This window comes from Gymnoscopelus microlampas, assembly GCF_963454915.1.
Source record: "Gymnoscopelus microlampas genome assembly, chromosome: 23".
NCBI lineage: Eukaryota > Metazoa > Chordata > Actinopteri > Myctophiformes > Myctophidae > Gymnoscopelus > Gymnoscopelus microlampas.
The window spans coordinates 15,853,041-15,878,037 of NC_139960.1; the positions used below are offsets into that span (position 1 = coordinate 15,853,041).

Below are 24,997 nucleotides of genomic sequence, written 5' to 3' on the forward strand. Positions count from 1 at the left end.
ATACTAATATCATGTATCATGTCTTCAGGTTTCTAGACTTTAACAAAGCTTTGCAATTACTTTGGCTTACATGGAGGTGAACGGGGAGGGGCGTGCATGCGAATGAGGTGAAAGCAGGTGAGATGCTACTGGTCCCAGTCATAACCCTTCTCGCATTTCTTTGGCCGGACCAAAAAACCTGTCTGGTAGCATTGCTGGCAGGCATGGCAGAAACATATCTATAAACAGCTGAGGCAGAGGATGACTTTTAGACTGCTCTTATCGCCTTGTATACCGTCGATTGGTTCCACACACCTGCCACTATAAACTGCAGGAGGAACAGCAAATATGCAGATACGACTAGTGATCCTATCCCTCATATTGATTCAGTTGGTGTTATTGCTTGTGTGGATGCATTCTACACAGTTCAGTTTAATCCATCGGATGACATCAGGAGATAGGCTGAGTGAAGAACAAGACTTGCTCAACAGAACCCAGACGGCAAAGCCAACCCAACCCAAGCCCGATGAGGATGTACAAAAGGTTCTGCCGTCCTGCCCCGAGAACTCTCCTCTCCTGCTGGGTCCACTTCGTGTGGAGTTCAACTGGAGCAGGACAATGGAGTCTGTGAGGACAGACTTTAACTCTACTCTACTTGAGGGAGGACGCTACAGACCACCGGACTGTGTTTCACATCATAAGGTGGGTCAAATTAATGGCGGGATGGGAAAGAATGGGGGTTAATTGGCTCGTTCTGGTATAATTAAATATGCTAAATGAAATATTATGTCTCCAAACTAGGGTCCATATGCTCCAATTAATAATTAACACAGGAATCAGAGCAGAATGTAATTTAGCTAAACAGCCAAATTAAGTCTTTGTTGATTTGAAAAAAAAACTACAGGCATGTCAACTACTGATTAAGCATCAGTACCAGCAATAGCCGCAGAGGATAAAAAAAATGTACCGTCATGCTTTAAAAACATATTATTTAATGTGCTTTTCTGTACAGCAGTGAAATGGCTAAACCTCAATTTTGGAAATGCAATATTACAGTATGTGGTAGGTTTGTATTTGTGTTTAGTACATCATGTGGAATGTGTTATGTTTGTGTAATACATACAGTAGGCCTATATCTCTAACAGACTAAATATTGATGAAAACAAGAAATCACAATTTACGCTGATTGGAAAAGACAGTAATACAGGATGAAGCCATTCATTACAACATCACATCAAGTACTACTCCTCCCAAGTCATTTCCCTCTGTGCATTTCCCTCTGTGCCGTCTTCTTCCTCTCAACTCTCTCTCCCTCCTGTCCTTCATCGTCTCCTCTTCCTCCTACCCCTCCTCTCCACGTCTCCTCTTCCCCCCCACCCACTCTGTCTCCTCTCATTGTCATACAATTCTACCTGTTTGTTCAGCGCTTTTACAGGCGGCTCATTTACTGCATGACAACATGCTGACAGCTGTGAACAATTGCACCTGCACTCTTGTGTGTTCTGTACCAGTACTAGCCCATCTTTCACAACCTTTATGGTATTTGAGCACATACTACACATTGTGAATGTGATCGATGGCACAAGAAAGGAACTTGATTGTGTTGTTTGCAAAAAAAGGCATTTTTGTAAAAAAACAACAACATATTTGTAATTTATGTGAAAACGATCAAAATGGTGGCCTACTATAAAAGGGATATAGTTCACCCCCAAAATGACATTTACTCTATCAATTATACACCCAATGGAGCCTTGAATTCATGATTTTTTTTTTGTTTTTGTTGCATTCCTGAGGCAATCATTTGATGACCGGCAGAGACTAATGGAGTCTCCATCGAGTCTCCTACTGGAGACACTACCGGTCATCAAATTGTTATTTGCACACTCTCTGAGTTATGGGTTTTCCTTTGAATTAAAAAGTTAGAACCGCTGGCCTACACAACAGCCAGCAGACAACAGTGAGGGTTTTGTGAGGTATAGTGATCCGCTCAAAAGGTTCCAATTGTCTGACGGAATGCATGTTGTGTTGACCGTGTGCAGCTTCTCATTAAGCTCCTTATTTGCATGAATGTGTGTGGGCATGCACTAGACCAGATCATTTATCGCGTCAGCGAGCACAAGCTGAAGTTTAGGGAAGTCGGAATTGTGCTGATTAGAGTAGGCTATAGTTTGCCAATGGATACACTTAACAAAAACAGCATTGAATTTATTGATGGAGTAAGAAAACCAACCAACCAAAAAAAAGTGTGTGTGTGTGTGTGTGTGTGTGTGTGTGTGTGTGTGTGTGTGTGTGTGTGTGTGTGTGTGTGTGTGTGTGTGTGTGTGTGTGTGTGTGTGTGTGTGTGTGTGTGTGTGTGCGTGTGTGTGTGTGTGTGTGTGTGTGTGTGTGTGTGTGTGTGTGTGTGTGTGTGCGCGCGCATGCGTGTGTGCATGCATGGGCCTCAGTGATGAGAAGACAGAGTGATGTGAAGTGAAATATGTTTTTCAACTTCGCTCTGCAAGCTTTGTTTATTGTTTCGCCTGTCGTGATGACATATGATATTGAATGATGTCCTATTCATCAGACATTAAACTAGAAAAGGGTGCTCAGCAGAGCACATATCTCCACCAGGCTGGGTTGCAGTCAACAAGATGTGAGAAAGCCGTGGGGTGTGGGGGGGGGGGGGCATTTCTATGACAAACGGTACAACTTTTCACATTTGTGGTGCCCCTTATGGGCAGACGTGAAAGTGCTTTTTGGGGTTAGGGTTAGATTGATTGGATGTTGCACTCATGATACAGGGCATTTCTTTGTAAGAAATAGGCCCTTCCTTCTCATTGTTCAAGCCATTTACATGCAAACAGATCATTTGTCTATTTCGGTTAAAATAATCATGTTTGTACACCAAACACTGTTCAAGGTTCTTTATTGTTGTTCTGTCTTGTGAACGTATACTGTATATACAGACACAAAATACTTTTGGTCCGATCCTTGGACATTGCAAAATGTCTATTGGTTCTCAAAGTGGGGTCTGGGGACCTCTAGGGGTCCTTGAGGGAGTTCCAGGGGGTCCCCAGCTAAATGATGGATAGTTAGGAACCAAATGGACCCTTATGGGTCTGTAACTCTGAGAGTTACAGACCCATAAGGTCTGTAACTCTCAAATGGACCCTAACGGGTCCATTTGGTTCCATTTGTACACTCTCCCTGGCACATCTTTTCAAATGGGGTTCCGCGGGCTAGTAAGTGTCAATTTGGGGGTCCTTGACATGACAAAGTTGGAGAACCATAGGGCGTGCTATAGGGGTTGAGGTGGAGGTGAGTTGCTTTGTTGTCATTTCTTTTCTGTTTTGGACTATTGTGTTACAGTGCATGCCTGGAGCGTCATGACACACAGACCGGTCAGATATGTTTACATACAGCTTGACATGGAGCTTAGTAAGTCCAGTGGGTCCGCCAGTATCCTTGAATTACCGGTAATACGATTTCTTAAAATGCCCTTTTCTTTTAGGTGGCAATCATCATACCGTTCCGCAATCGGCGTCAACACCTGATACAGTGGCTTTACTACCTCCATCCCATCCTGCAGCGCCAACAGCTGGACTATGGAGTGTACGTCATTAACCAGGACGGAGAGGGGACTTTCAACAGGGCCAAACTGATGAACGTAGGCTTTGCGGAGGCAATGAAGGACAATTACACCTGCTTCGTCTTCTCCGACGTGGATCTAATCCCTATCGATGACCGTAACATCTACGGCTGCTTTATTAAGCCCAGACACCTGTCTGTGGCCGTTGACAAATTTAATTTCATGTTGCCCTACCCAAACATCTTTGGAGGGGTCGTGTCGTTCTCCAAAGAGCAGTACATGACCATTAACGGATTCCCAAATAACTTTTGGGGCTGGGGCGGCGAGGACGACGACGTCTTCCAAAGAACCGCCATAAAATTCACCAGCATCTCTCGGCCCGACATGCAGACCGGGAGGTTCAAAATGATCAAGCATAACCGAGATGTGCATAATGAGCCTAATCCCCAGAACCCTGGAAAGCTCTCTAGAACAGCATCCACTATGGATAGAAATGGATTCAACTCCCTCACCTACACCAGCAACCAGGTTGAGAAGGATACGCTCTACACATTTGTCACAGTGGACATTGGCGGTCCAAAATAGATGGCTTACGTCACCGGAAAAAACTCAGGAGATACCTGGCACTTGTGCAATATATCAGGGCGGGGGTGGAACAGGTTATTTTTTATTACAATTTGTTTTACCTACTACAGTACACCAACTTCTGCTTTGTTTGTCTTTGGGTGTGTGCCAGGAACGGCCAGAAACAGTGCCTGGCTGCCTGCCAGATCAGTTTTCAGAAGAAGTTTCAGGTCACCCATCACTACAGTATATACCTACCTCCTCAAATATGCGTTAACTCTTAACTGCCCTACTCACAGATAACCCCTCTGCCCTGGACTAATATGGCAACAGCAAGCTGAATGTTTCCCCCCAGTGGTGTGAGCCAGTGAGGATAACCATCTTCACCTCAATGTCAACAACACAAAGGAAATAATAGTTGTTCCCCGCCTCGTCTCAGCATTTCCATTCTTGTTATGCCATTATTATAGATAGGATAGTAGGCTGACAGGAAATGGGGAGAGAGGGATGGGGGGTGAGGTGACGCGCAGCGAAGACCGTCAGGATCGGGACTCGAACCTGTGAACGCGATGTCAGACTATATTATATGTAGCCTAGGGGCCCCACCTGCTTATTTAACATGTTTATTAGTTGGTAACCGGGCCAAATTCACACGCATAGCGCAACAAGAAAATTGGTGTCACCCCACCCAGCTTCACAGAGCTAAACAATAGGGCCATTGCAACCTCAAAAGAACAAGAACAATTACAAAGCCACTCAATCACCACCTTTTTACTGCATGCCCTCCAGGCACAGGTACACAACACTGCGGTGCACAAGGGCTTACTTTGGAAAAAGCGATGCTCGCAGCCATAACAGGCTCATCCACTTAAACCCTACTTTGTTGCTGTGGTGGTAAAAGTACTCACATGTTTTACTCAAGTAAAAGTATCAATACCGCAATGTAGAAATACTACTGTTACAAGTTTAACGTCCGGAATTAAAAATGTACTTGAGTAAAAGTACAAACGTATTGGCATCAAAATGTACTTAAAAGTACCAAAAGTAAAAGTACTCATTGTGTAGAATGTCCGATTTCAGAAGTTCAAAATGTATGAATTTATTTATTTTGAAAATAGCCGATCTACAAGCTCACGATGCGACGCATTGGTAGCTTGTAGATATGCTATTTTCAAATGGCAAAAATATATACAGGGCTGAAGTGGTTAATGTGTTTTGTAATAATAATCAAAATCTACTAAATCTAAGCATAGTAACTAAGGTTTTCAAATAATTGAGTAAAAGTACAATATTTACCTCTGAGATGTAGTGTCGAAGTAAAAGTACTGCAAATTGCAAATACTCCAGTAAAGTCAAAAAGACCTCAAAATTGTACTTACGGTAAGTACAGTACTTGAGTAAATAAACTGTAGTTACTTTTCACCACTGCTTTATTGTCCGTCAACTAGCGTAATAAGCAGATCCGCTATGTTTGCCAAATGTTTGTCTATTTTTGCTCCAGAATAGATACTAGGGATCATGTGGTTAAAAACAGGCCTTGCTGAAACGCAAGGCCACTTTGCTACATGTTGTGTGAGCTTGCAGATCTGCTATTTTTGCCGAGTTTTCACCAGTATTCATCGAATGTTCACCTATGATGCTAGGGTTTCATTAGCCTCGCGTAGCCAGACTATATCACTGCGAGGGCAATTTTTTGTTTGCACTGGCAGATTCGTCTGGTCCCAGGCTAGGGTTTCATGTGGTTTAAAAAAAAACAGGCCTGGCAGAAAAGGTCTGAGTGTGTGCTGCCGTCTGTCATCACCAGCCGTTATTGTGTGCTATTTATTGTATGTATTTTTGTCTGATATGTAGGGAGCCTTGGAGAGGAATTTCCCCTTTGGAACAATAAAGTCCAAAGTTCTATATACTTTGTAAAACGGGTAGCATCAGTTGAAGTTGCATGTTGCACATCGCTAATGGTATTATCTGCGAGAGTTTACATAGGGGAACGACAGGTGCCAAATCAAAAACCTGTCTGGCAGCTTTTCTGTCGTAGCAGACGCAGTGGCACAGGATGATTAGACTGTATTTCTTTGCACCGTCAATTGTTCCACGTCTGCCACTAAACTCAGGAGAAATAGCAAATAAGCAGATACAACTGGTCTCAACCAGTGGTGGAAAAAGTACTCACATGTGTTACTTAAGTAAAAGTATCAATACTGCAGTAAAAGTAAAAGTAAAAGTCTGGAATTCAACATTTACTTGAGTGAACGTACAAAAGTATTGGTTTTAAAAATGTACTTAAAGTACCAACAGTAGAACGAACTCATTATGCAGAATGTCCCACTTCACAAGTTTTCAAATGTGTAAAAGGTAGACTAATCTTTTGAAAATAGCAGATCTACAAGCTCACAACACATCGCATCGCGACGCGTTGTGAGCTTGTAGATCTGCAATTTTCAAATGGCCAAAATGTATGTAGGGCTGAAGTGGTTTGGCATTGTGTCGTGTTTTATCAGTTTATATTTTTAAGTTAAACTCTGGCCCAGTGTATTTCAAACTGTGGGTCGTGAACCATAAGTGGGTCACAGCAGGGGGTCAGGTGGGTCACGATGTTAGCCATAATAAAACCATTCTCATTTCAATGTAGAGGAAAAATACATGCATATACTTTTTCAGTGAGTGCTGTTCCTTGACACAATTTTAGGCCATGCTATGGTTAATTTATGTCAAAAGCACCATTTCTGACAATATACTGTATATTCTCAGTACTTGACTATTTTGAATGTTATAAAATCTGTTTGTGAACTGAATGTAACTGTAAATAATTATCATAATAAAATATGTCTTACGTTGACATGGCTCATATGTTTTATTTGATCATAGAGAAACATGCATTTTCTCACTTTGTGGACATGGTAATGAGAATGTATAGTTTATTTCACTGCAAAAGATATTTGGTGGGTCCTGGGCCAAAAGCACCTCCACAGTGGCCAGTGGTGGAAGAAGTAGTCAGATATTTTATGTATGTTTTATAATGTAACATTTATATCTGCAAACTAACAAGTAACTAAAGCTGTCAAATAATTGTAGTGGAGTAAAAGTACAGTATTTGCCTCGAGATGTAGAAGTAAAAGTATTGAAAAGGGGAAATACTCCAGTAAAGTAAAAAATCCTCACAAGTGTACTTAAGTACAGTACTTGAGTAAATGTACTTAGCCTCTGCTCTGGGTTCAAATTCTCTTACAGAATGTTCACCGCGTCGAAGGGCTGGCTCCTCTTTTGCATGAATTTGCATGGGCAGTGGCAGGGGGAAAGAAATGGCACAGTCAGACCAGTCAAATACACAGTATTTGCATACAGCCTAGTATGGAGCCTGAGTGTGAACTCTTGATCTTGAAATTACTTATTTTCAATCAATTACACACCCTATGAAGCATTGAATTCACATTCGCATTCCTAAGCCAATAATGTGATGACCGTCGGAAAGATGCTAATGTATCCGGTAGGAGACTCAAAGAGTCTCCTTTGAGTCTCCTACCGGAGAAACCGCCGGTCATCAAATTATTGGCTTAGGAATGCAAAAAAAAAAATCTCCATGAATTCAATGCTTTGTGGGGAGAGTAATTGATAGAAAGTTAAAAAAATGGAGGGGAAAAAATGGGTTAACTACTCCTTTAGGGCACGGCCCCACCACACTTTTATTTTACCTCTGAGGAGGAACCTGCCAATGCTTTGTCAATGCAAATAAGTGGATTCTTGCTTGCGGATCTTTTCCAAGAATCCACGCATTTGCATTTACAAAGCATTGGCAGATTCCGCCCCATAGGTCAAATAAAAGTGCGGTGTGGCCGTGCCCTTAAGTAACAATTATTCTTTTGAAAACTGCTAATTCTATGCCCACACTGAAGTTTTCTCCCGATTACTTTTACAAGGGGTGACAACTGCAGAAAATGCATAAGCACCTGGCAGATGAATCCTTAGGCCTACGCATGGAACCCCCACTGTTTTCTACCGACCGTAAACTGATTGAATTTGCTGATTTAGTTTTGCCTTCTTTATCTAAAAGGTTTAACTTAAGGTGATGGTTATTTTGAAAACATGGACCTTGGTTTGGAGAGTGTTGTGTGTAGTATCATTATTTATCTTCAAGTGTGAGCATCTGACATCAGTGTTGATTTTGTCAACTATGACGGAAAATATTTGTCAACTACCTTTTTTCACTGACGAAAACTAAATATAAACTAAATAAAAACTAAGTTATGATGACTAAAACTACGAGTAAATATATTGACAATTTTGTCAACAAATAAAAACTAGACTAAAATGTTAGGGAGGGACTAGTGGAGAAGATATCCAGTAGAACTAAAATACATTTTGTGCTTGGTTGCGCTCAAGTGATGCGCTCTGAAAATAGCAGATCTACAAGCTTGTAGCTCTAGATCGGCTATTTTCAGCATGCAACCAAGTGTAAAATCAGCCTTCACGACGCCATCAAGGCACCGCCAAAATACATTTCTTATCATATTTAGTCGACTAAAACTAGACAAAAACTAAAACATTTCAGGTGACTAAAAAGTGACTAAAAATAAATGGCATTTTATTCAAAAGACAATGACAAAAACTAAATCAAACTTTGCTCTGCCGTCACCACAGCAGCAACCTCCTGGGATCCATTATAAGCTCTTCACCGTCCCACTTTGATACCTAAAAGATTTTTTTTTAAATGCCCTTTTTCTTTTTAGGTGGCAATCATCATTCCGTTCCGCAATCGGCATCGACACCTGATACAGTGGCTTTACCACGTCCATCCCATCCTGCAGCGCCAACAGCTGAACTATGGACTGTACGTCATTAACCAGGACGGAGAGGGGACTTTCAACAGGGCCAAACTGATGAACGTAGGCTTTGTCCAGGCACTGAAGGCGTACAATTATACCTGCTTTGTCTTCTCTGACGTGGATCTAATCCCTATCGATGACCGTAACATCTATGGCTGCTTTGGTAAGCCCAGACACCTGTCCGTGGCCGTTGACAAATTTAATTTCATGTTGCCCTACTCGACCATCTTTGGAGGGGTCGTGTCGTTCTCCAAAGACCAGTACATGACCATTAACGGCTTCCCGAATGACTTTTGGGGCTGGGGCGGAGAGGACGACGACGTCTACCAAAGAATTACTATAAAATCCATGACTATTTCTCGGCCTGACATGCAGACTGGGAGGTTCACAATGATCAAGCACGAAAGAGACCAGCATAATGCCCCTAATCCCCAAAGATTTGACAAGCTCTCCAAAACCCCATGGACCATGCAAGAAGATGGCATCAACTCCCTAGAATACACCATAAACAAGGTTGAGAAGGATAAGCTCTACACATTTATCACTGTGGACATTGGCAGCCCAAACTAGATGACTGTGTAGAGTATAGAGCCTTACACCCCATGGACAACATGCCACTTAGTCTGAGGTCTGTGCTACTGAGCATGTTCTCTAGCAATAATTAACTTCACCCATTTTCAACCTATCTTCATATAATTGGTCCTCACTAATGCTCATTATAAGATGGTACCATTTCGGTCTACTTGGTCTGTGTCTCAGAGGAGGGCTGCAGACAGTTCAGAAACCTGCCTACCAGTGACATCATCGATGGGGAATCCAAGCTAATAAAAACTGCAGGCTTTCTATTTCTGGAAAGTTGGCATGCTATAATGGAATCCATTGTTCTCACGTTAATGAAAAAAAAAATTGAAAAACTGAAATGATGGTGTCACTGGTAGACAGGTTTCTGAAGTGTCCACAGCCCTCCTATGAGACACAGACGAGGAGATGTTTTTTTTTTACCATTTTATCATGAACATCAGTGAGGACCAATTATATGACGATAGGTTAAAAATGGGTGAAGTCGTCCTTGTAGTGCTTTAAGGGTCAAGATTTCAGACGCAAGTATCGCAGGGCAGGCGGAGCGGGTCAAAGGTCAACACGCGGGAAAAAAAAGAAACAGCATTCTGGTGGTACCTTCTCTCTCTCCTGTTTTCCCTACCTCTCCCCCCCCCCCGCCCCACCTCTCTATGTCTCTCTCTCTGTCTCTCTCGACAGCAATTGAATGGACGGACTTGACGTTGCTAGTGTGTTGAAAAGCCGGACGTTTGGTTGTATACTTCTTGTTTTTGCGGTTTGCAGGACGGGCCGGGTCTTTGATTGATATATTGTTTTGCAGGACGGGTTGGGGTGGGTTGGACTCCGTGGCGGATTATTAAAAAAAACCTGACCTGCACATCACTACAGGGTGATCATTTATCACATACCCATTGCCTTACTTATTATCAAAGACAATGAGAAAATCAGCACTTCAATGATACATGAGTAAATGTACTTACATGTAGTTACTTTACACCACTGGATACTGTTTTCAATATTTGCTGAGACCAGTCTCTCATAGCACTTCATCACTATACGACAGGAGTCAATGCAACTGGGCGGAAATCGCTCAGGCTTTTGGTGACAGTTTATTTTGGTATGGGGACATGGACATGATACAAGATGATACATAACTCGGTTTTCTCATCATGTCCAAATGACAGACACAGTTGTACAATAGATAAATCACCCAGGGGGAAGTTAACACACTGATCATCTCAGGTCCTGTGTTTCGTTCTGGCTTAAGATGTCGTTTTTCTTGCTCCCTCACCCTCAACTACAAGGAAATGTTAAAGGAAACGAGAGGGGAAAAAATCCCCTCTCAGGTTTCCTGTTTGTCTCTGAAGAAATTCAAGTTTGCCACTTGCCACCGTTTTATGATTAGAACAATTGCATTGTTGATATATTCACCACTTTGGCTAGTAACATTCAGTACATAACAAAAGAATAAGAATAGAGACAATGGGTGTGTGTGTGTGTGTGTGTGTGTGTGTGTGTGTGTGTGTGTGTGTGTGTGTGTGTGTGTGTGTGTGTGTGTGTGTGTGTGTGTGTGTGTGTGTGTGTGTGTGTGTGTGTGTGTGTGTGTGTGTGTGTGTGTGTGTGTGTGTGTGTAAACTTGACAAACCTCTAGTTTAATATAGAGGAAGCAAAACAAGATAAAATAGTGCTTGTTCCCATGGGTAACCAGAACGGTCGGTCCAACAACCTATAGTCGGACCCTGTCAAATCCTACGACCTCGGAACGGTCCGACACATGCAGTAAAATCCGGCGACCTCGGAACAGTCAACTTGATTAAAAAGTCTCAAACAATACAACATGAAAGAGAACATGACAAATAGTCCATGTATGTACTGTACATGTATACATGCAGAATACGTTTTACAGTGGAGAAGTTGTATTCAGTTTACACAGGAAACTCAACAGAGAAAATTGCTGTCTGAGTGAGCCAGGCTTCTCTGCCTCGCTAATATGCAGTGGTGTAAAGTAACTAAGTACAGTACAGTACTCAAGTATTGTACTTAAGTAAAATGTTGAGTCATTTGTACTTTACTTGAGTATTTCCAATTTCCAAAACTTTTACTTCTACTCCACTACATCTCAGAGGCAAATATTATACTTTTACTCCACTACAATTATTTGAAAACTTTAGTTAGTTACTTTGTAGATATACATTATTATAAAACATATGTATGTTATAAAACATACATTAACCACTTTAGCCCTATTTTATACCCAGGCTATTTGAAAATAGCCGATCTACAAGCTCACAACGCGTCGCATCGCGATGCGTTGTGAGCTTGTAGATCTGCTATTTTCAAACATTTTAGTACTTTTACTTTTGGTACTTTTAGTATATTTTGATGGCAATACTTTTGTACTTTTACTCACAGGCCTTTTTTTTTAACACAGGCCTTTTACGTGAGTATTTCTACATTGCAGTATTGATACTTCTACTCAGGCAAACAATGAGTACTTTTTACACCACTGTACATGTGTTGGACTGCATCCTCTTCCATCTTCCCGTCTCTACCTCGCTCATATGTATGGCAGAGTGCTCACTGTTCTCAGGGAAACAATGGAAATAAGCGGAGCGAGTGTTCCGACTACGTTGTTGTAACTGGCCGTTCTGGTATTCTTCCCAAGGACAATAAGGCTGCAAGAAAACCGGTTGTGATATAGATATAGATATATAGATAAGGTAGTAGTAGGGTGGGTGTTTTGCGCAGGAAATGTTACGTTTATGAGAACTCATGCCACACAGCATTACATATCCTGTCCTTTTTTTGTCCGGGACCGCATCTGTGTAATTTTTAGATTTCTTTAAAATTGTGAAAATGTGTGCACATTTTTGAATATATATGTTTTTTAAAGCGAACATTTTTAACTAACATTTTTGCTTCTGGAGATTCTACAAATGTCTTCTAAATCCTAACAGTTTTTTTTTTTTAAACATGCGTTTCTGTATCAGTGGTTCTCAAACTTTTTTTCATGTATAGGACCCCCCAAAAAGACATGTATTTGGCCACGGACCCCCATCTCAAAATATGTTGTTCCAGGGACCCCCCAGAAGCAAAGATTTGAGTTAAAAATGTTTGCTTTAAAAAAATATATATATAAACATTCAAAGATTTTCACACATTTTCACAATTTTTCTAATAATAGCAGATATAAAAGTGAAGAAGTACAGTGAAGAAGTTGTAGATCTGCTATTTTTGAATAGCCAAAGTAATCTAAAAATGACACCGATGAGTTCATAATGGGTTAAGTGATCTAAAAGACACAGTTTAACAGCGGCATGGAAAACCTGTCCAATCTTTAGCTATCAATAGTGAGTTAATAAGTGTGTTCTGTAAACAAAGCCGCACATATGACAGTGCGGTTTTCATTGGTGAAGGTGCACTATACAGGCTCGCTGCTTGTGTGCGTCAATGGTCTTCGCTCGTAAAAGGTCGCTATTTACATGCATTTGGCCAAAGAAGCTTTACATGTACAGTAAATAGCGACCTTTGTGAGCTAAATTAAACAATAGCATTTTGTATTTTACATTACAAAGTCATTTTTCTGATCTAATTAGTGCCAATATACATACTCCTAGATTCATATTTAACACTGTTGTTGACCGTCTCCTGACCCCGGTGCATTTTACTATGTGGAAATCTTCCAGTAAAGAATGTCTTTAGGTTGGTGTTGTTATCAGATCTAGAATCTGAGCACTGACTTTAAGCCAGTTGATGCCTATAGTCCTTGATAGTGATCTCGTGGACATTGTGTCTCACAAGAAAACCGTCTTCTTTCTCCTGTTGATAGTATACCCTCTCACGCTACACACGCACCATTGTAGTCTGCTTGTAGGTGTGTTCAAAGGCCTAACAATACTGTATAGTGTGTATTTGAAGGCATTACATAAATGTATTTTGCTAAATATATTGGCTTCCCAACTCATTGTTGATTTTATTTGGAATTTTGACAGCACCACAGTGCAGAGACATTAAATAATTGTTAGTCACAAATTATCATTTAACCACTTAAACTCTGCAGTATATACTTTGTTTACCGGGATCACCCAAGGGTCTAAATAGGGATACAAGGGACAGTTAACGCATTCAATCCGGGAACGCATCTCTGTCATTTTAGATTTCTTCGGCTATTAAAAAATAGCAGACCCACAAGCTCATAGCGTGGCACCGAGTGTCATGCTATGAACTTGTAGATCTGCTATTTTTGAACGAAAACCGTGAAAATGCATGCAAACTTTGAATATATGTATATTTTTAAAGCAAACATTTGCAACTCAAATCTTTGCTTCTGGGGGGTCCCTGGAACAAAATATTTTACAAAAGTTCATAGCAGATATACAAGCTCATAGCCCGGCACAGAGTGCCGCGCTATGAGCTTGTATATCTGCTATTTTTTTTTTTTTTTTTCAAATGGTGAAAATCTTTGAATATATATACATTTTTTAAAGCAAACATTTGTAACTCAAATCTTTGCTTCTGGAGGTCCCTGGAACTAAATATTTTGAGATGGGTCCGTGGCCCAATACATATCATTTTGGGGGTCCTTGACATGAAAAGGTTTGAGAACCACTGATATAGAGTGTATATCAAAAGCAGTTGGAGGGGCGGCAGATGGTGAGGACACCATTCCCACTGCTCTTAACATCCCCATCTCGAGCACCAGGGGGCGTACTTTAGGACAGCGGTTCTCAGACATTTTCATGTCAAGGACCCCCCCAGATTGATATGTATTAGGCCACGGTCCCCCATCTGAAAATATTTTGTGCAAGGGACACCCTTAAAAGAAGATTCATGTTGTTGAGTCAACATCATTCCAATATTGTCTCATATTTTCAAGGTTTTCCTATGTTTCACAGACATTTTGACCAACTGTGCGACTATAAGAACCGGCTGCCATGTTAAAGGGATATTTCACTTTCAAACAGTAATCACTGATGTATTTATATATAAAAGATACATACCCTATGTGTAAGTGTATGCATCTTTTATTGAATGTAAACTTTTAACTGTCTTGACTTGTATTAATGGGTTTCTAATTACTGATGTACAGTATGAGTATATATGTTTGTACCTTTTTGATATTGTTGTATTGCGGTATATTGACAATAAAGTCTATTTTATATTCTATTCTATGTCAATTCTATATTCTTCTACATTCCCATTCACTAAAAATAAAGGATTATGAATGTTCTCATAGAGTCTACATAGACCGTGCACTTCAGCTCCAAACACACTAAGCCCAGGGGCCAGGGGACCTCTAGTGGTGGTCATACTGTGTACTCACAGGTGAGGGTGTCCCTCCAGTCATCTGCATGCAGGCGGGGAACAGCTTTCTTCCAATATGTTTTGTGCAGTCGTGGAAAACTTTTTTTTCTTTCTTTTGAAAAAAAAATGGGTAATTTTATCGTCTACTCAGGCTTTTTGAATTAGTTTTTTTTACCTCCCTTCTCTCTTCTAACTCTTTCTGTAACTGTAACATCACACAAAAGATCCTTTTACCCACTCCTTTACACCTGTTCCAGCCATAGAGTTAAAAATATGGTTCCAGCTCAGTGTCCGCCCTGAGATTGGGAGGTCGGGGTTCAATGCCAGAAACAGGTGATATAGGCTCCCGCCCTGTTGGCCACATGACTAACTTTACACCTGTAATCAAGTGATGTGACAGTAAAGTTGATTCTTATTCTGACAACATATCACATACACTATATAGCTCTGGTTTGGTCTCCCTTAAGCCATTAAGAGCAGAAAAGCATCTTTGTCATTTTTTGGCTATTAGAAAAATTGGCAGATTACAAGCTCATAGCGCGGAACGGAGTGATTGTAGATCTGCCATTTTCTGCCATTTAAAAAAAAAAAGCTTGTAGATCTGCTATGTATTAAATAAAAATGCATTCACATTGAAAAGAGAATGTACTCTTAAATACTTCAATATTTTTCGGATCAAGTACTCCGATACTTTAACTGAAGTACAAAAAAAAAATGTACTGAGCAATTTTCAACTATGGATTAATATTTGACCCGGAGTATAACGCCACATTCTGCATGATGAGTACTTTTTTTTTTTTTTTTTAAGTACATTTTGATGCCAATACTTTTGTACTTTTACTCAAGTAAATTCTGAATTCTATATTTCTATATTGCATTAATGATACTTTTACTTAAAAAAGTAAAACATTTAAGTACTTTTTCCACCACTACACACACACACACACACACACACACACACACACACACACACACACACACACACACACACACACACACACACACACACACACCTGATACAGACATATCCTGGGGGGTATACAAATTTAAACATTAACTAAAATGAATGAATAAATAAATTACGACCAAAGTCTACAACTACTGCTACAGAACACAATGCAGGAGCGGCAGTGAATTAGATCGCTGTGATTTCTTTGAACCGACCATTGTTCGAGAGGGATAGGAAACATGCAGATAAAGCTGGTGATACTGGTCATAATGCTGTTTCATTTAGTGATATTGCTTGGGTTATGGCTGCGTTCAACGGACATCATATTTTTCCAGATCATATCAGGATACACGCTACCTGAACAAGTACAAGACTTCGGCCTCAACGATACCCAAAATGCAAACAAAAGTATTACAGTACAAGAGGGTCTGTCGTCCTGTCCTGAGAACCCTCCTCACCTGGTGGGTCCAATTCAACTGGAGCAGAACCATGGAGTCTCTGAGGACAGACTTGAACTCTACTCTACTTGAGGGAGGACTCCCCATTATCTTAGCAACTTCAACTCTCCCAGTCATATGCATACTGGCATTACATGAATTATGAACAGTTAATAGGGACAACTATTATGGACATGCAATAGTGGCATCTGGGCTGTGTAACATTATGAACTCTAAAAATGATTGGCACTGTCATGAACTATTGAATGGATTTGTATGTTAAGCTCTCTGTTAGTGTGCGTGTGCGTGTGTGTGTGTGTGTGTGTGTGTGTGTGTGTGTGTGTGTGTGTGTGTGTGTGTGTGTGTGTGTGTTACTGATTTACAGTATGAGTATATATATGTTTGTACCTTTTAATATTGTTGTATTGCGGTATATTGACAATAAAGTCTATTTTATATTCTATTCTATGTCATTATGTTATTCAGTTTTTCTCTCTTCTCTCTTCTTTCTATTTAAAGGTAGGTTACGTGATATTCTTTTGTTTAAATAAGTGTTAAATAGCTCCATATTCTGATCGTAATCTATAGAGTGTTTGTTCAGTAACAGCGTTGTCTCTCCAGTTTTTTAGAAAACAAAAAAATGCAGGATACCAATTTTATCCAATAAGGAGAGAGAACTCACACAGGATACAGGATAAACAAGTTAAATTGTAAGTGATGACACAAAGAAATTAGCAGACAAAATGGAACTGGAACACTATAACATTTAAGCTGATAAATGGGTACTCTCTCCTGATTGACTGAAATTTGGCCACCCCCCTGAAAATGTATTTTCTGTTTATTAAAGAGCTGGAGAGACAGGGAGACCCCTGTTACTGAACAAACGCTTACATAGCATTAGCAATGAATATAGAGCATATAGAGCTTTAACATTTTAACCCCCAAAAAAAGTTTTGTTTTAACCAAAGAATATCACTTACCCTACAATTAATTATGTGATTGAACTTTTAACACGGTAAACTTAACTAATAAATTATAAATTCACATTCACTGAAAATAAAAGATTATGCATGTTTTCATAGACCATGCACTTGAACTCCACACACACTAAGCCAAGGGGCCAGGGGACCTCTAGTGGTCATAATGTATAGCAGGGCAACCTTAGGCACGGGTGCCAACATTGGCAACGGGGAGGGTGATCCCTGGCACACTGACATGTGTGTGAGAGGAACGATTTTTCTTAAAAAAAACAAAAAAAAATCTCTGAAGTCCCCGGCCCTCACATCTGTGTGCAAATGACATCCTGCACATAATTCTACATTCAAACTCTGATCTCTGACTAGGGAGGCAGTCTGGGAGATAGGTGGGTTATTGCTCTTAGTCTATTCATCAGTACAATGTCCTGATGTGAAAGAAAATATAAAAAAAGAAAATGTGGTGTCATAATAAAATGTAATGTTGATATGGCACACTGACCATCAAGAAAATAAAAGCATGGCACTTCATGTCAAAAAGGTTGCAGGCCCCTGCTGTATACTCACAGGTGAGGGTGTCCCTCCAGTCATCTTAATGCAGCCAGGGAACAGCTTTCTTCCAATATGTTTTGTAGTATATTTGATTTGGCCGTGTCTTCCTTTTATTTGACCTGTTCTGTGTTACAAGCTTGTTTTCTCTCTATCCTCCCTTCTCTCTTCTGTTTCTGTAACTTGTAAAATTTGAGAGCTCGCACAAAAGATTATTTTACCCACTCCTTTATACCTGTTGGGGTTCAATGCCCTGGCCTGGGTCATACCACAGAATGGGACCCCATGCCCCCCTGTTTGGCCCCCCTGCTTGGCACCTAGCATCAAGGGTTGGATTGGGGGGCCCTAACATACTATCAGTAGCGTATCCTGGAATAACATTTTAGGGAGGCGAAACAAGCGTGCGCGCGCTCATGCACACGCACGCACACACACACACACACACACACACACACACACACACACACACACACACACACACACACACACACACACACACACACACACACACACACACACACACACACACACACACACACACACACACACACACACACCTTCAGGACATCTGACAGTAGCCTATGCCTACCTACAGACTACAGTACTTCACAGGACACAAAACGGACCATTGATATGCACAACCCAGCAGCTTTTGTAGCTTGGTAAACGGTGCGAATGGGGCAGCCAATGTATCTATTGTTGTCGGAGGAGCAGATTTTTTTTTCTCGCCTGCGTCTTTCAGCAGCTACAGTAGCCTGGGCAAGAGCTCAGATTTCAGTGTTTTTCTAAGGGAGGCGAGATCACACTTAGGGTGGCCACCCTTGCCTCTACGGTGAATACGCCTCTGCATACTATACTAGTGTCATGTCCAGGGGGTGTACTTGTACATCATGGCTAGGGGGTATACTTGTAACAGGTGTTAGGCTCATGCCCTGTGGGCCACATGACTAACTTAACACCTGTAATCATGTGATGTGACAGTAAAGTTGAATTCTGATTCTGACAATACATCACATGCACTATATATCCCTGGTTTGGTCCCCCTTAAGCCATTAAGACCGGGAAAGCATCTTTGTCATTTTTAGATTTCTTTGGCTATTAAAACAATAGCAGATCTACAAGCTCATAGCGTGGCATCGATAGAAATGCTTTCACTTTAAAAAGAAAATGTACTCTTAAATACTTAAATATTCCTAAAATCAACTAAGTACTCTGATACTTCAACTCAAGTAAAAAAGAAAATACTGAGCAATCAACTATGGATTAATATTTGACCGTCAAATAATGGGGTAGTTAGTGTACTTTGTCCACCGCTGATCATCTCCTTTTCCCTGCATGCACGCCAACGTGAGAGAAAGCACACACATGACACACATGACACCCACCCACCCACCCACACACACACACACACACACACACACACACACACACACACACACACACACACACACACACACACACACACACACACACACACACACACACACACACACACAATACAGACACATCCTGGGGGTTATAAAAAGTTAAATATTGACAGAAATTACGACCAATGTCGCAACCAGCCCAATTGAAATACTTGTCTGATATAGTTTATGTCGACATGGTGATAACCAACTGAAGGCTACAGAACACAATGCAGGAGCGGCAGTGAATTAGATCAATGTGATTTCTTTGAACCGACGATTGTCACTATTTCTTTTTATCACTACATTCGAGAGGGGTAGGAAACATGCAGATAAAGCTGGTGATACTGGTCATAATGCTGTTTCAGTTAGTGATATTGCTTGGATTATGGCTGCGTTCCACGGACATCATATTTTTCCAGATCATATCAGGATACATGCTACCTGTACAAGTACAAGACTTCAACAATACGGCCTCAACAATACCCAGTGATGGCCTCCGCAATACCCAGAATGCAAACAAAAGTATTACAGTACAAGAGGGTCTGTCGTCCTGTCCTGAGAACCCTCCTCACCTGGTGGGTCCACTTCATGTGGAGTTCAACTGGAGCAGAACCATGGAGTCTCTGAGGACAGACTTGAACTCTACTCTACTTGAGGGAGGGCGATACAAACCACCAGACTGTATTTCACATCATAAGGTGAGTATATTAATGGAGGGATTAAAGGAATGGAGATTGAGTTGTTCTGAGTGTGAGTAAATACATATTCTATAATGGATTGAAAGTGGTACAGCTGACTGTACCACGTTCTCCTCTGTCTCTTTCTTGTCAATATGTAGAAGTGTTTCTTTCTTGTCAATATGTAGACACCAGTGTCTCTTTTTCTTGTCAATATGTAGACACCAGTGTCTCTTTCTTGTCATGTAGACACCAGTGTCGCTTTCTTGTCATGTAGACACCAGTGCCTCTTTCTTGTCATGTAGACACCAGTGTCTCTGTCATGTAGACACCAGCGTATCTTTCTTGTCATGTAGACACCAGCGTCTCTTTCTTGTCATGTAGACACCAGCGTCTCTTTCATGTCATGTAGACACCAGCGTCTTTTGTTGAGATTCTGAATTCTTAACTCCCCTGAGTCCCCATTTTTAAACCAATCCAGTGACTTTGATTGCTGGAAGGCTGAGCATTGATCAAGATTGTAAATACCATATTTATTTATTTCACTGCAGATAGTCTACTTATTACATTTAAAATGATCCTTAACTCTTAAATTCAATTAATTATTTCAATGGACTAACATCGTGTTTTATTTGATGGCCTTCCTGCCCTGGCATCTGGCCTTTGTGCCCTAAAAGAATTACGAAATTCCAAATGAATGAAAAACGACAAAATTCCAGGCATATAAACTAAAACTATCCAAATATATTGGTCTGTTTGATGGGACTGTGAAGTAGCTTCCTCTTATGCGTCAAACATACTGAGGTTTTATAACAGTGACGGTCACTCCAATAAAACCTCAGTATGTTTGTCTTTGGTGGGTCAAGTCAGCTTATTTCCTGCTTCCCGAAGTGCATGACCGGAATAAGTGCGACGAATCACAGTGATCAAATGTTAATATGAGTGGGTCCAATGACGCAATGCAAATACACATAACGTTATGTCCATGCTTTGCATAGCAAAGGTAAGTATGTCCTTATGAAACATTAATGATGGACGCAAGGATATCAGACCAAACAATCAGGCATCAATCAGGCATAACATTGCCAGGAAATGTCATGCCTGATTAGGATAAAGCAGGGGTCTTCAATGTTTTTCAGGCCAAGGACCCTTAGATGAGAGAGAGGGATGAAGCAGGGACCCCCTGCCCCCCCCCCCCCCCCCCCCCCCCCCCCGTAGATCGCTACCCCGTATCGATCTACAAGCCGATCACATGACTTACAAGCTGACAACGCGTCTGTGACGCGTTGTGAGCTTGTAGTTCGGCTATTTTCTGCAAATATTCCCCGCAGAATAGGGATTTGAGGGTTCAAGTAGTTAATAAACTATGAAATAAAGTTCCTATTACACAAAGGTTTGGCCTGCAGTATCACCCTGTTGAAGACCCCTGGGCTAAAGAATAAACAGTCAGGCATGACATCATGAATCAAGACAATCAAGAAAGGGATTTATGTCACTTACTCATACAGGTACAAGCAGTGAACATGTAGGTGAGACTGTTCTAACACAGCAATAAATACAATAAACTAGAAAAAGTGCTCCTCGGAGCAGGTCAGGTAGGTTATTGTGGCCTCCTGGTGGCGCTATAATAGGCCAATGTGAAAAGGCATTTCTTCTTAGGCCTTTCAATCGGACACTGCATTCATGATTTGAGGCATTTTCCCAAAAAATGTGGGAATGTGCGTACAAACTTTCACGGAAATGTCACGTATTTTGTTCAAAACGGACCTCTCCTGCAAACTATGGAAGCCAATCTTAGCCAATTAGGATGGAATGTGGACAATCGGACAGATCCGTGTTGATCACATGACTATACTGTGTACCGATTTGCGTGAGGTTTGGACAAAATCTGTAGGAGTGATATCCAAAAATGAGTTTTGCACAAATCGGCCTCCTGGTGGCGCTATAACAGGCCAATCTTAAAAATGAAAGGCAGAGGTTCGGCTTTGGCATCCAGGGAGTGTGTGTGCTCAGTTTCGCAGTGACCGGGCCAACGGTGCCGGAGATTAGCTGTTCATAGACAGACACACACACACACTTTAAAAAAAGAAAATTTCACCCACTCTTTGCATTTCTTCACTCTCCCAACTTAAAAATGTCCTTTTCTTTTAGGTGGCAATCATCATTCCGTTCCGCAATCGACATCAACACCTGATACAGTGGCTTCACTACCTCCATCCCATCCTGCAGCGCCAACAGCTGGACTATGGAGTGTACGTCATTAACCAGGACGGAGAGGGGACTTTCAACAGGGCCAAACTGATGAACGTAGGCTTTGCGGAGGCAATGAAGGACAATTACACCTGCTTTGTCTTCTCCGACGTGGATATAATCCCTATCGATGACCGTAACATATATGGCTGCTTTAGTAAGCCCAGACACCTGTCTGTGGCTATTGACAAATTTAATTTCATGTTGCCCTACACAACCCTCTTTGGAGGGGTTGTGTCGTTCTCCAAACGGCAGTTCTTGACCATTAACGGATTCCCAAACGACTACTGGGGCTGGGGCGGCGAGGACGACGATATCTACAGTAGAACAGCCGCAAAATTCACGTCCGTCTCTCGGCCTGACATGGTGACTGGGAGGTTCAAAATGATCAAGCACGACGCAGACTTGCATAATGATCCGAATCCCCAAAGATTTGACCAGATTGCCAGAACCAGATGGACCATGGAAAAAGATGGGTTCAACACCCTTGCATACACCGTCAACAAGATTGAAATGGATAAGCTCTACACTTTTATCACTGTTGACCTTGGCGGTCCAAAATAGATGATGGTGTATGGAGCCTATACGCCAACGCAGTGGCGGATTTAACAATTTGGGGGCTCCAAGTTTGCCCCGCCTCCCCCCCTACAATACTGAAAAGTACAATGATGTCTCTTTCCAGGCCTTTACAATGGGAAAGATACATAATATACTATGTTACAATGTTCCACTTTTGTCAAGTAGCCTAACTTTCAATTCATTTTAACCCTTACTGTTTATTTCTGCAAGTTATGATGTGTAATATAATTGCAGACTTGATTACTTGAGATGAAAACAATCAGTAATCAGTAATGTTTTTCATTCACTTAAATCATTTGATGTTTAGATTAATTTAAGGAAAGCACATACAGCAAATCAAATGTTTTAAATCATGGAAAGTTTTTGTTTTAAAGCGAACATTTTAACTCTGATATGTGCTTCTGGGGGGTCCCTAGAACAATATATTTTGAGATGGGGGTCCGCAGCCAAATACATATCATTTTGGGGGTCCTTGACATGGAAAAGTTGGAGCACCATGCATGTGTTAGGATTCAGAAAACATTTGTAGAATCCCCAGAAGCAAAGATTTGAGTTACAAATTGCTTTTAAAAAAATATTTGCACACATTTTCAGATCTACAAGCTCATAGCGCGGCACTCGGTGCCGCAATATGAGCTTGTATATCTGCTATTTTTGAATAGCCAAAGAAATCTAAAAAAGGTATTGAGAGATTAACCCGCATATAATGCAGGACACTGGGATAACCTGGTCATCATTGTGTCAACTGATTAATCCATATGAGACGGGGAACGCATCTGAGTCATTTTAAGATTTCTTTGGCTATTCAAAAATAGCAGATATACAAACTCATAGTGCCGAGTGCCGCGCTATATGAGCTTGTAGATCTGCTATTTTTGAAAAATAAAATATGCAAATATTTGAATATATATATATTTTTTGAAGGGAACATTAACTCAAATCTTTGCTTCTGGGGGTCCCTGGAACAAAATATTTTTGAGATGGGGGTCCGTGGCCAAATACATAGATTTTGGGGGTCCTTGATATGAAAGTTTGAGAACAACTGATATAGAAACGATATATTTTTTTAAACTGTAGGATTTAGAAGACATTTGTAGAATCACCAGAAGCAAAGATTTGATTAGATTTTAGATTTTTCAAAAATAGCAGATCTACAAGCTTGTAACGCGGCACTGCACTTTTTGGATAGCCGAAAAAAATCTAAAAATGAGTAAATGACACAGATTCTTTCCCGGTCTAAATGGGTTGAGCTTTTTTTTTTTTGTGCTTCTACAGCTTTTAGGCATGATTATGAAAATGCCAATTGAAGTAAAGATTATTGTTTTGGTCATCTGTATATTTATGGAGTTATGGAATGATTCCCTAAATCCACAATTCGGTTCAGACCTCAAGTTTTGACTCACGGTTTGATTCATACCTCGTTTGTTGTTTGTTTGTTTGTTTATTTATTTGGTGGGGGGTGTTGAATAATTAAAAATGTATTGAAAAAAAGATTTACTGGGTTTTATTAAATCAATTACAGTTTGCAATATCAAGAAGATGAACCATTAAGCTCAATATGATGTTAGATTAACTTTAATTTCACATATAAGACCAGTCTTTAAATGAAGTCTATACATTTTATGTGTAAAAAACTATAAAAGTACTTCAAATCAAATTATTTGTTAATACCAACAATGTGCATTGGATGTTTGCACGTGGCCAACAATAAAAAGGTAACCTGAAAGGCAGGTTTCTGTCTGTAGCAGGGGTCGTAACTTTGAAGATGGAGAGGGCCATTATGTTTCCACACTCACTCCAGAGGGCCACATTGCATTTACTGTCGGACACAAAAGTAGCAAAAATAGCAGATCTAAAGCTCGTTATGGGCTTGTAAATCTGCTATTTTTAAATTGGAATTCAGATTTTTTGTGTGCTATTTTTTAATTGGAATCCTGAAAAGTAACATTTTTATTTAATTTCAAATGCATTTAGTTATACTTAATATGTTAACTTTATGAACTTAAATACAAATACATTGGACATAAAAAAGACAATCGAATTTTAATACTAGTCATTAAGCTACTAATATAGACTGAAGTAATTAAACCGGGTCATGTTTGCAATCGTAACAGCTGAAATCAATAATATATCAGTATTCCGATATTAACCTGCGGGCCGCATTAAGTGAAGGTGGGCCCGCATGTGGTCCCCGGGCCGCCAGTTGCCCACATACAGTATGGTCTGTTTAGGCATACCATGTTTACCTCCAGAGAACCACACTGGACTGCAAGTAACTGGCTCTATATGCTTGTGATGTGAAGGACTTGCTCACCCCGATGAGCTTATGAGCTTGTAGATCTGCTATTTTTGAAAAAATCGTGAAAGTTTGTGCAAATCT

The 24,997-nt window shown here is 40.6% G+C and overlaps 3 protein-coding genes across 5 annotated transcripts in view; 2 read left to right on the forward strand and 1 right to left on the reverse strand.

The window, feature by feature from the left end:
* The window catches only part of sema3aa (sema domain, immunoglobulin domain (Ig), short basic domain, secreted, (semaphorin) 3Aa), an 818,452-nt gene that overhangs the window by 393,328 nt on the left and 400,127 nt on the right, over window positions 1-24,997 (reverse strand). The window lies entirely within an intron of this gene.
* On the forward strand, window positions 191-10,928 carry LOC311040130 (beta-1,4-galactosyltransferase 1-like). 3 transcript variants are annotated; one of them, XR_014600239.1, is made up of 3 exons: window positions 191-681; window positions 8,836-9,559; window positions 10,189-10,928. XR_014600239.1 is itself a non-coding variant. In XM_084050210.1 (2 exons), exons 1-2 carry the CDS (start codon window positions 328-330, stop codon window positions 9,499-9,501), a joined length of 1,020 nt encoding a protein of 339 aa, XP_083906336.1. In that variant the 5' UTR covers window positions 191-327; the 3' UTR covers window positions 9,502-9,830. The 3 variants fall into 3 exon arrangements, 2 of the variants coding, with proteins under 2 accessions (XP_083906336.1, XP_083906337.1); XM_084050210.1 differs by lacking the exon at window positions 10,189-10,928 and having other exon boundaries at window positions 8,836-9,830; XM_084050211.1 differs by lacking the exons at window positions 8,836-9,559; window positions 10,189-10,928 and adding an exon at window positions 3,470-5,373 and having other exon boundaries at window positions 192-681.
* On the forward strand, window positions 19,694-22,602 carry LOC311039559 (beta-1,4-galactosyltransferase 1-like; the record flags this gene model as incomplete). The annotated part of the gene is made up of 2 exons (XM_084049500.1): window positions 19,694-19,809; window positions 21,940-22,602. Exons 1-2 carry the CDS (start codon window positions 19,726-19,728, stop codon window positions 22,600-22,602), a joined length of 747 nt encoding a protein of 248 aa, XP_083905626.1. The 5' UTR covers window positions 19,694-19,725.